The 13,419-nt window shown below is 45.5% G+C and overlaps 1 protein-coding gene across 6 annotated transcripts in view; it reads right to left on the bottom strand.

Annotated features, from left to right (window-relative positions):
• Positions 1–13,419, bottom strand: part of LOC110523253 (ral guanine nucleotide dissociation stimulator) — an 81,690-nt gene that overhangs the window by 22,458 nt on the left and 45,813 nt on the right. For all 6 annotated transcript variants that reach the window (XM_036976848.2, XM_090233773.1, XM_090233771.1 and 3 more), the window contains exons 3-7: positions 8,872–8,940; positions 8,127–8,320; positions 7,400–7,521; positions 6,532–6,747; positions 5,905–6,093 (exon numbers count right to left, since the gene is read on the bottom strand). In XM_036976848.2, coding sequence (XP_036832743.1) covers positions 5,905–6,093; positions 6,532–6,747; positions 7,400–7,521; positions 8,127–8,320; positions 8,872–8,940 — 790 coding nt within the window. The remainder of the gene's footprint in view (positions 1–5,904; positions 6,094–6,531; positions 6,748–7,399; positions 7,522–8,126; positions 8,321–8,871; positions 8,941–13,419) is intronic.

Here is a 13,419-nt window from a genome sequence, read left to right as displayed (position 1 = left end):
CTATACTGTTCTGTTCTATACCGCTATACTGTTCTGTACTATACTGCTATACTGTTCTGTACTGTTCTATACTGCTATACTGTTCTGTTCTATACTGCTATACTGCTATTCTGTTCTGTTCTATACTGCTACACTGTTCTATACTGCTATACTGTTCTGTTCTATACTGCTATACTGTTATGTTCTATACTGCTATACTGTTATGTTCTATACTGCTATACTGTTCTGTATTGTTCTATACTGCTATACTGTTCTGTACTGTTCTATACTGCTATGCTGTTCTGTTCTATACTGCTATACTGTTCTGTTCTATACTGCTATACTGTTCTGTACTGTTCTATACTGCTATACTGTTCTGTTCTATACTGCTACACTGTTCTGTTCTATACTGCTACACTGTTCTGTTCTATACTGCTACACTGTTCTGTTCTGTACTGCTATACTGTTCTGTACTGTTCTATACTGCTATACTGTTCTGTACTGTTCTATACTGCTATACTATTCTGTTCTATACTGCTATACTGTTCTGTTCTATACTGCTATACTGTTCTATACTGCTATACTGTTCTGTTCTATACTGCTACACTGTTCTATACTGCTATACTGTTCTGTTCTGTTCTATACTGCTATACTGTTCTGTACTGTTCTATACTGCTATACTGTTCTGTTCTATACTGCTATACTGTTCTGTACTATACTGCTATACTGTTCTGTACTATACTGCTATACTGTTCTGTACTGTTCTATACTGCTATACTATTATGTTCTATACTGCTATACTGTTCTGTTATATACTGCTATACTGTTCTATACTGCTATACTGTTCTGTTCTATACTGCTACACTGTTCTATACTGCTATACTGTTCTGTTCTATACTGTTATGTTCTATACTGCTATACTGTTATGTTCTATACTGCTATACTGTTCTGTATTGTTCTATACTGCTATACTGTACTGTACTGTTCTATACTGCTATGCTGTTCTGTTCTATACTGCTTTACTGTTCTGTTCTATACTGCTATACTGTTCTGTTCTATACTGCTATACTGTTCTGTTATATACTGCTATACTGTTCTGTTCTATACTGCACTGTTCTATACTGCTATACTGTTCTGTTATATACTGCTATACTGTTCTATACTGCTATACTGTTCTGTTCTATACTGCTACACTGTTCTATACTGCTATACTGTTCTGTTCTATACTGTTATGTTCTATACTGCTATACTGTTATGTTCTATACTGCTATACTGTTCTGTATTGTTCTATACTGCTATACTGTACTGTACTGTTCTATACTGCTATGCTGTTCTGTTCTATACTGCTTTACTGTTCTGTTCTATACTGCTATACTGTTCTGTTCTATACTGCTATACTGTTCTGTTATATACTGCTATACTGTTCTGTTCTATACTGCACTGTTCTATACTGCTATACTGTTCTGTTATATACTGCTATACTGTTCTATACTGCTATACTGTTCTGTTCTATACTGCTACACTGTTCTATACTGCTATACTGTTCTGTTCTATACTGCTATACTGTTATGTTCTATACTGCTATACTGTTCTGTTCTATACTGCTATACTGTTCTGTACTACACTGCTATACTGTTCTGTACTGTTCTATACTGCTATACTATTCTGTTCTATACTGCTATGCTGTTCTGTTCTATACTGCTATACTGCTATACTGTTCTGTTCTATACTGCTACACTGTTCTATACTGTTATACTGTTCTGTTCTATACTGCTATACTGTTATGTTCTATACTGCTATACTGTTATGTTCTATACTGCTATACTGTTCTGTATTGTTCTATACTGCTATACTGTTCTGTACTGTTCTATACTGCTATGCTGTGCTGTTCTATACTGCTATACTGTTCTGTTCTATACTGCTATACTGTTCTGTACTGTTCTATACTCCTATTCTGTTCTGTACTGTTCTGTACTGTTCTGTTCTATACTGCTATACTGTTCTGTTCTATACTGCTATACTGTTCTGTTATATACTGCTATACTGTTCTGTTCTATACTGCACTGTTCTATACTGCTATACTGTTCTATACTGCTATACTGTTCTGTACTGTTCTATACTGCTATACTGTTCTGTTCTATACTGCTATACTGTTCTGTACTACACTGCTATACTGTTCTGTACTGTTCTATACTGCTATACTATTCTGTTCTATACTGCTATACTGTTCTGTTCTATACTGCTACACTGTTCTGTTCTATACTGCTATACTGTTCTGTACTGTTCTATACTGCTATAATGTTTTGTTCTATACTGCTATACTGTTCTGTTCTATACTGCTATACTGTTCTGTTCTATACTGCTATACTGTTCTGTACTGTTCTATACTCCTATACTGTTCTGTACTGTTCTATACTGCTATACTGTTCTGTTCTATACTGCTATACTGTTCTGTTCTCTACTGCTATACTGTTATGTTCTATACTGCTATACTGTTATGTTCTATACTGCTATACTATTCTGTTCTATACTGCTATACTGTTCTGTACTGTTCTATACTATTCTGTTCTATACTGCTATACTATTCTGTTTCTATACTGCTATACTGTTCTGTTCTATACTGCTATACTGTTCTATACTGCTCTGTTCTATACCGCTATACTGTTCTACACTGCTATACTATTCTGTTCTATACTGCTATACTATTCTGTTCTATACTGCTATACTGTTCTGTTCTATACTGCTATACTATTCTGCTCTATACTGCTATACTGTTCTGTTCTATACTGCTATACTGTTCTGTTCTATACTGTTCTGTTCTATACTGCTACACTGTTCTATACTGCTATACTGTTCTGTTCTGTTCTATACTGCTATACTGTTCTGTACTGTTCTATACTGCTATACTGTTCTGTTCTATACTGCTATACTGTTCTGTACTATACTGCTATACTGTTCTGTACTATACTGCTATACTGTTCTGTACTGTTCTATACTGCTATACTATTATGTTCTATACTGCTATACTGTTCTGTTATATACTGCTATACTGTTCTATACTGCTATACTGTTCTGTTCTATACTGCTACACTGTTCTATACTGCTATACTGTTCTGTTCTATACTGTTATGTTCTATACTGCTATACTGTTATGTTCTATACTGCTATACTGTTCTGTATTGTTCTATACTGCTATACTGTACTGTACTGTTCTATACTGCTATGCTGTTCTGTTCTATACTGCTTTACTGTTCTGTTCTATACTGCTATACTGTTCTGTTCTATACTGCTATACTGTTCTGTTATATACTGCTATACTGTTCTGTTCTATACTGCACTGTTCTATACTGCTATACTGTTCTGTTATATACTGCTATACTGTTCTATACTGCTATACTGTTCTGTTCTATACTGCTACACTGTTCTATACTGCTATACTGTTCTGTTCTATACTGTTATGTTCTATACTGCTATACTGTTATGTTCTATACTGCTATACTGTTCTGTATTGTTCTATACTGCTATACTGTACTGTACTGTTCTATACTGCTATGCTGTTCTGTTCTATACTGCTTTACTGTTCTGTTCTATACTGCTATACTGTTCTGTTCTATACTGCTATACTGTTCTGTTATATACTGCTATACTGTTCTGTTCTATACTGCACTGTTCTATACTGCTATACTGTTCTGTTATATACTGCTATACTGTTCTATACTGCTATACTGTTCTGTTCTATACTGCTACACTGTTCTATACTGCTATACTGTTCTGTTCTATACTGCTATACTGTTATGTTCTATACTGCTATACTGTTCTGTTCTATACTGCTATACTGTTCTGTACTACACTGCTATACTGTTCTGTACTGTTCTATACTGCTATACTATTCTGTTCTATACTGCTATGCTGTTCTGTTCTATACTGCTATACTGCTATACTGTTCTGTTCTATACTGCTACACTGTTCTATACTGTTATACTGTTCTGTTCTATACTGCTATACTGTTATGTTCTATACTGCTATACTGTTATGTTCTATACTGCTATACTGTTCTGTATTGTTCTATACTGCTATACTGTTCTGTACTGTTCTATACTGCTATGCTGTGCTGTTCTATACTGCTATACTGTTCTGTTCTATACTGCTATACTGTTCTGTACTGTTCTATACTCCTATTCTGTTCTGTACTGTTCTGTACTGTTCTGTTCTATACTGCTATACTGTTCTGTTCTATACTGCTATACTGTTCTGTTATATACTGCTATACTGTTCTGTTCTATACTGCACTGTTCTATACTGCTATACTGTTCTATACTGCTATACTGTTCTGTACTGTTCTATACTGCTATACTGTTCTGTTCTATACTGCTATACTGTTCTGTACTACACTGCTATACTGTTCTGTACTGTTCTATACTGCTATACTATTCTGTTCTATACTGCTATACTGTTCTGTTCTATACTGCTACACTGTTCTGTTCTATACTGCTATACTGTTCTGTACTGTTCTATACTGCTATAATGTTTTGTTCTATACTGCTATACTGTTCTGTTCTATACTGCTATACTGTTCTGTTCTATACTGCTATACTGTTCTGTACTGTTCTATACTCCTATACTGTTCTGTACTGTTCTATACTGCTATACTGTTCTGTTCTATACTGCTATACTGTTCTGTTCTCTACTGCTATACTGTTATGTTCTATACTGCTATACTATTCTGTTCTATACTGCTATACTGTTCTGTACTGTTCTATACTATTCTGTTCTATACTGCTATACTATTCTGTTTCTATACTGCTATACTGTTCTATACTGCTATACTGTTCTGTTCTATACTGCTATACTGTTCTATACTGCTCTGTTCTATACCGCTATACTGTTCTACACTGCTATACTATTCTGTTCTATACTGCTATACTATTCTGTTCTATACTGCTATACTGTTCTGTTCTATACTGCTATACTATTCTGCTCTATACTGCTATACTGTTCTGTTCTATACTGCTATACTGTTCTGTTCTATACTATTCTGTTCTATACTGCTATACTATTCTGTTCTATACATCTATACTATTGTGTTCTATATTGCTATACTATTCTGTTCTATACTGCTATACTATTCTGTTCTATACTGCTATACTGTTCTGTTCTATACTGCTATACTGTTCTGTTCCATACTGCTATACTGTTCTGTTCTGTAGTGTTCTATGCTGTCCATAACAGTTGATAATGAATTGGCTATATGAATCATGTTGCCAAGTGTCCAAAGTGCAATACATTGTTAGCTAAGAACTCTTCTCATTGGGAGGATGACCAAATATCTCACCAAGATATTCAACCAAGATAGGAAACTCCAGATGACAAAATCCCATATTTTGTTTTTCACTTTGTGTTTTTATGTGCTGGAAATTACTTTCAGGATGTCCTTTAATTCCGTCTCCAAGTGCGTCACTCTCACATGCACATGCCCCGTCACCCCATGATGCTACTGCAGGGTAGTGTGTGACCACACCCTGTTACACCAGGAATCTACTGCAGTGTAACACTGTCATCTCATCTTGGGTGATGACACCGTCTGTGTGAGAGCAGGAGTACCACTAGAGTAGTGTGACCTCACACAGGGGAAATCCCATCACTCTAACTGCCTGAAATCATAGCACTACTATAATCAGAGTGTGTGTGTGAGAGCGCATTTGTGTTTGGGGCGCACAATCAATAAAGCATTAGCAAACTAAATATATACACACACACACTGCTCTGACTACAGTAGTCCTCTGATTTCAGGCAGTGGAGTGATATAGGTTCCCTTGTGTGGGGTCACACCCCTCTAGGAGTACTCCTTCACTAACACACACACACACACACACACACACACACACACACACACACACACACACACACACCTGCTCATTAACCTACCTTAATGAGCAGCTCTCTGCTGAGCGAATGATTATTCTCGTCAGAGAAGATTTCTGACAACTCATGGAAGATGCGGAAGTTCTCCCTGGACACCTCGTCCCATGTCCTCTTCAGCCGGTGGACCGGGTTGCACTGCAGAGCAGAGAGGATAGCCCGCAGTGAAGAAAAGTTCTTCAGGATTCGACACTCCTGAAGAGAAAAAAAGACAGTAAATATTCAGATGAATATCAATGGACTCATTTCAGCACCAGGGGCAAATCAATCCAATGTATTGGTAAGGAGACAGAACACCACTAGATAAGCTTCAGAATTGTTTTACTCAAATAAGACCAAGTCTTTGGAACAGAGCATTATGGGTACTGTAATCATCATGCTACACAGCACAAACTGCACCTCTGCAGGACTGAAGGGGAAGGACACCATGCTCTACCCGTGTGACTCAGTTGGTAAAGCATGGCACTTGCAACGCCAGGGTTGTGGGTTTGATTCCCATGGGGGATCAGTATGAAAAAGAAGTATGAAAATGTATGAGCTCACTAGTAAATTGCTCTGGCTAAGAGTGTCTGCTAAATGACTATTAATTCAAAAGTAATCCCACACCAACTCCTGCTAACAACAGTGTCTCACCCTAGCCACTTCGATCCAGCGCTCCACCAGCTTGGCGCGCTGCGTGGGTTTGAGCGAGCGCTCGCTCAGACATGTGGCGATGACACAGTTGGTGACGCAGTTGAACTGGGTGACGGTGGCACGGATGGTGGGGGCCAGGTGTTCCTTGCCCTTCTTGTCCCGCTGCGACCAAATACTCCCCAGACAGTGGTAGGGAACCACTTTCTTAAAGAGCTCCTATGAGGAAAAAGGGGAGTAAAGAAGAGGGGGTTTGGAGGAAGACAAACAAAATGGAGGCTTGGTTTCTTGCTGCAACCAGAGATGTATTTTGGATGAGATGAACATGTTTTCACTCCTATGCAGAAGCGAGCGAGAAATCAGAAACAGGCAGATACTTCTTCAGAAGGCTTTGAGGACAATTGATAAAATTGCCTGTTGTACACAAGTCTCCTAATAAATGCCGGTAAGGAAGCTTTTGGAGTAACATTTGTTTATGAGCGGAAACTCAAGCAGTGTGGGCCTAAAGCCCTCTGTCTTCTGTCCTCACTTCCTGTCTTATCTAACAGCCCCTGAAGACCGGTCAAGGAAGCCCCTTGGCTCCAACAGGACACAGTTACAGTGTTTCATTTTTCATTTTCGATCAAATCCAAGGAGACTTGCTGGCATGGAAAAATACACATGAACTTTGTGAAAACAATGAGAGAGCAACTCAAACTATGAAGTACCACTATGGAAAATGATGGAAAATAATAGACAACAATTTCATAGACAACTCAAACAAAGACAGAGTTAATTATTATTTAGGATATGTTGTTATCTGTTGTTAGTACACAAATATGTGCATTTGGGACTAAAGTTTTCTGAGTTTTGCAATGTTTTGGCATCCTACCGCGTCCATGAGGGTGAACTGCTCGGCCACCACCGCCGGGTCAAAGTTCAAGAAGTCCAGCTGCTCATCCTCGTAGCCATTCTCTTCCAGTAGGGTGAACGAATAGCCACCATGGTCCAGCACTGAGGGATAACATCACCACTCATTAGCAAAAGAACATGAAACACACGGCTGGGTTTAGTAAACTACTTAATGTAGGGATGTGAGGGCCCACAGACTCAGATATACCTTTCGTGGAAGATGTGGATCAAAGTATTGTAAGACAATACAGGTTGGACTAAACTAGAGCATCTGACTGTGTTGGTTCGACTTTGCTTCCTGACACCCACGACCACATCTCTCTCTCTCTCACACACACACTGGGGCGACAGGGTAGCCTAGTGGTAAGAATGTTGGACTAGTAACCGGAAGGTTGCGAGCTGACAACAAATCTGTCGTTCTGCCCCTGAACAGGCAGTTAACCCACTGTTCCTAGGCCGTCATTGAAAATAAGAATTTGTTCTTAACTGACTTGCCTAGTTAAATAAAGGTAAAATAATAAAAACACACACACACAAGCTCTTGGTTGTCTGTAACACTTTCCCTAAGGGATTGACTAACAACAGTGTTATCTGATTTGGAGTACCACCGGAAACATCTGTGGCCTTCCACTAATACTTTGGACTCTCCATGCTCATGTTGAGGGTCAGGGTCAAAAGTTCAGCTGGGAGTCGGCCGGTCATCTTACACTCGTGCTCGGGCTCCTGGAGCTGTCGGCGGTGGAAGTGTGTCAGGAGGTTGCAGGCGCGGCGTTCCAGGTCCGATCCTGGGAAGTTGAGGTGCAGGTAGGAGATTAGTCGTCGCAGACAGCTGTACTCCGGAGGCTTCCAGAAGTCCTCAGAATACTGGTCCAGCCACGCCCCCAAGATGGAGGATATTGTGCTGAGGAAGAGAGAGAGAGACAAAAAAGGAGAGTGAAAGAGAGATATTACCTTTTATAATGTTAAAAAAGAGGGTGGAAATGAGAAAAAAAGAGAGTGGAGAGGTAGGAAAGATACAGTAGATAAAGGGACTAGCTACCATGAAACCGGAGAAGGATAGGAAAGAGATACATAAAAAATGTTTTCCCTGAGGATATGGGTCACAAAATATAGGACAATGACGAACTTTGTAACGCGATACAACACCCATATGAACACAATAGAAACATATCCAATGTTCCCAATGGCAGAACTGCTTATGCCAGCAGGATAGTACTGGTGGTATGGAGAGATAAAGAGGTACACGTTTGTAGGGTGGATGTCACGACTTGTGAAGTGTCCTCCTCTGAATAGATAGGTATAAGGCAAGCAATACAAATTCCAGGCAAAAAAATGTGAAAATTAAGCAAACAGTCTAACAAGGTCTTCTGTTACTGTACAGCATGTGTTTAAAATAGGCTATTTGGGTAAGATGTATTGTCCACAATGTGTGTCAGAGTCAGATAAACTTACTTCCTCAGTTCTGTACGATCGTCGTGAGTCAGTCTGTGGCCCTCTGATCCAAGCTGGAGTTTGGCATACCTGAACACAGTAATCAGTTTGTTAGTCATCCATCCACCCACCCTTCCATCCACCCTCTCATCCATCCTCTCATCCACCCATTCATCCTCTCATCCACCCACCCATCCTCTCCTCCACCCACCCATCCTCTCCTCCACCCACCCATCCATCCATCCTCTCCTCAACCCACCCATCCATCCATCCTCTCATCCACCCATCGATTTATCGAGTCATTTATGTGTATCTCCATACACCCATATTTTTCATCCTCTCACCCACCCACCCACCCACCAATCTATCCATCCATCCACCCATCCATCCTCTCATCCACCCATTCTCTCCTCCACCCACCCACCCATCCATCCTCTCCTCCACCCACCCATTAATCCTCTCCTCCAACCACCCATCCTCTCATCCACCCATCCAGTCATTTATGTGTATCTCCATCCACCCAGATTTCCATCCTCTCATCCACCTATCCATCCATCCACACATCTATCCATCCACACACCCACCCATCCTCTCATCCACCCATCCATTCATCCACCCTCCCATCCATCCATTCTCTCCTCCACCCATCCATGCCCCCACCCATCCATCCATCCATCCATCCACCCACCCATCCTCTGCTCCACCCACCCATCCATCCATCCACCCATCTATCCATCCACCCATCCTCTCATCCTCTCATCCACCCACCCACCCATCCATCCTCTCATCCACCCACCCACCCATCCTCCACCCATCCACGCACCCACCCACCCATCCTCTCATCCACCCACCCACCCATCCATTCTCTCCTCCACCCACCCACCCATCCTGTCCTCCATCCTCCCATCCATCCTCTCATCCACCCACCCATCCACTCATCCACCCACCCATCCACTCATCGAGTCGTTTATGTGTATCTCCATCCATCCATATTTTCCATCCTCTCATCCACCCATCCATCCATACACCCACCCACCCGCCCACCCATTTATCCATCCACCCATTTATCCATCCTCTCATCCACTCATTCTCTCCTCCAGCCATCCACCCACCAATCCTCTCATCCACCCACCCATCCTCTCCTCCAACCACCCATCCAGTCATTTATGTGTATCTCCTCCAACCACCCATCCATCCATCCATCCTCTCATCCATACATCCTCTCATCCACCCACCTATCCTCTCATCCACCCACCCATCCATCCATCATCTCATCCACCCTCCCATCTATCAATCCATTCTCTCCTCCACCCATCCACGCACCAACCCATCCATTCTCTCCTCCACCCTCTCATCCATCCATCCATCCTCTCATCCACCCATCTACCCATCCTCTCCTCCACCCACCCATCCTCCCATCATCTCATCCACCCTCCCATCTATCCATCCATTTTCTCCTCCACTCATCCACACACCCACCCATCCATTCTCTCCTCCACCCACCCATCCACCCATCCTCTCCTCCACCCACCCATCCATTCATCCTCTCCTCCAATCACCCATCCATCCATCCTATCCTCCACCCATCCATCCATCCATCCTCCACCCACCCACCCACCCATCCCCTCATCCATCCATCCACTCATCCTCTCCAATCACCCATCCATCCATCCATCCTCTCCTCCACCCACCCATCCATCCTCTCATCCACCCATCCATCGCACCATCCTCTCATCCACCCATCTATCATCCATCCTCTCCTTCACCCACCCACCCATCCTCTCCTCCACCCACCCATCCATCCATCCTCTCCTCCACCCACCCACCCACCCATTCCTCCATCCATCCACCCATCCTCTCATCCATCCATCCTCTCCTTCACCCACCCACCCACCCATCCTCTCCCCCACCCACCCACCCACCCATCCATCCACCCACCCACCCATCCATCCATCCTCTCCTCCACCCACCCACCCATCCATCCTCTCCTCCACCCACCCACCCATTCCTCCATCCATCCACCCATCCTCTCATCCATCCATCCTCTCATCCACCCACCCATCCATCCACCCACCCACCCACCCACCCATTCCTCCATCGATCCACCCATCCTCTCCTTCACCCACCCATCATCTCCTCCACCCACCCACCCATCCATCCTCTCCTCCACCCACCCACCCATTCCTCCATCCATCCACCAACCCATCCTCTCATCCATCCATCCTCTCCTTTACCCACCCACCCATCCTCTCCCCCACCCACCCATCCATCCATCCTCTCCTCCACCCACCCACCCACCCATCCATCCATCCATCCTCTCCTCCACCCACCCACCCATTCCTCCATCCATCCACCCATCCTCTCATCCATCCATCCTCTCCTTTACCCACCCACCCATCCTCTCCCCCACCCACCCACCCACCCATCCATCCATCCTCTCCTCCACCCACCCACCCACCCATCCATCCTCTCCTCCACCCACCCACCCATCCATCCTCTCCTCCACCCACCCACCCATCCTCTCCTCCACCCACCCACCCATCCATCCATCCATCCACCCATCCATCCATCTTCTCCTCCACCCACCCATCCATCCATCCTCTCCTCCACCCACCCACCCATCCATCCATCCATCCATCCTCTCCTCCACCCACCCACCCATCCTCTCATCCATCCATCCTCTCCTTTACCCACCCACCCATCCTCTCCCCCACCCACCCACCCATCCATCCTCTCCTCCACCCACCCACCCATCCATCCTCTCCTCCACCCACCCACCCATCCATCCTCTCCTCCACCCACCCATCCATCCATCCTCTCCTCCACCCTCTCCTCCACCCACCCACCCATCCATCCATCCATCCTCTCCTCCACCCACCCACCCATTCCTCCATCCATCCACCATCCTCTCATCCATCCATCCTCTCCCCCACCCACCCACCCACCCACCCATCCATCCATCCTCTCCTCCACCCACCCACCCACCCATCCTCTCCTCCACCCACCCACCGATCCATCCTCTCCTCCACCCACCCACCCATTCCTCCATCCATCCACCCACCCATCCATCCTCTCCTCCACCCACCCACCCATTCCTCCATCCATCCACCCATCCTCTCATCCATCCATCCTCTCCTTTACCCACCCACCCATCCATCCATCCTCTCCTCCACCCACCCACCCACCCATCCATCCATCCATCCATCCTCTCCTCCACCCACCCACCCATTCCTCCATCCATCCACCCATCCTCTCATCCATCCATCCTCTCCTTTACCCACCCACCCATCCTCTCCCCCACCCACCCACCCACCCATCCATCCATCCTCTCCTCCACCCACCCATCCTCTCCTCCACCCACCCACCCATCCATCCTCTCCTCCACCCACCCACCCATCCTCTCCTCCACCCACCCATCCATCCATCCATCCTCTCCCCCACCCACCCATCCATCCATCCTCTCCTCCACCCACCCATCCATCCATCCATCCTCTCCCCCACCCACCCACCCACCCACCCATCCATCCTCTCCTCCACCCACCCACCCATCCTCTCCTCCACCCACCCACCCACCCATCCATCCTCTCCTCCACCCACCCACCCATCCATCCTCTCCTCCACCCACCCATCCATCCATCCTCTCCTCCACCCTCTCCTCCACCCACCCACCCACCCATCCATCCATCCATCCATCCATCCATCCATCCTCTCCTCCACCCACCCACCCATTCCTCCATCCATCCACCATCCTCTCATCCATCCATCCTCTCCTTTACCCACCCACCCATCCTCTCCCCCACCCACCCACCCACCCACCCATCCATCCATCCTCTCCTCCACCCACCCACCCACCCATCCTCTCCTCCACCCACCCACCGATCCATCCTCTCCTCCACCCACCCACCCATTCCTCCATCCATCCACCCACCCATCCTCTCATCCATCCATCCTCTCATCCACCCACCCATCCATCCATCCATCGATCCACCCATCCTCTCCTCCACCCACCCATCATCTCCTCCACCCACCCATCCATCCTCTCCTCCACCCACCCACCCATCCATCCTCTCCTCCACCCATCCATCCATCCTCTCCTCCACCCACTCACCCCTCCATCCATCGATCCACCCACCCATCATCTCCTCCACCCACCCATCATCTCCTCCACCCACCCATCCATCCTCTCCTCCACCCACCCACCCATTCCTCCATCCATCCACCCATCCTCTCCTCCACCCACCCATCCATCCATCCTCTCCTCCACCCATCCATCCATCCTCTCCTCCACCCACCCACCCATCTATCCATCCATCCTCTCATCCACCCATCCATCCATCCATCCTCTCCTCCACCCATCATCCATCCATCCTCTCATCCACCCACCCATCCTCTCATCCATCCATCCTCTCATCCACCCATCCATCCATCCTCTCCTCCACCCATCATCCATCCATCCTCTCATCCATCCATCCACTCATCCACCCATCCTCTCCTCCACCCACCATCCATCCATCCTCCACCCACCCATCCATCCATCCACTCACCCACTCATCGACCCATCCATCCTCT

This window comes from Oncorhynchus mykiss, chromosome 5, assembly GCF_057628025.1.
Source record: "Oncorhynchus mykiss isolate SJ-2025 chromosome 5, ASM5762802v1, whole genome shotgun sequence".
NCBI lineage: Eukaryota > Metazoa > Chordata > Actinopteri > Salmoniformes > Salmonidae > Oncorhynchus > Oncorhynchus mykiss.
Note: the sequence above shows the minus strand (reverse complement) of the source record. Positions and strands in the feature narration are given on the sequence as shown.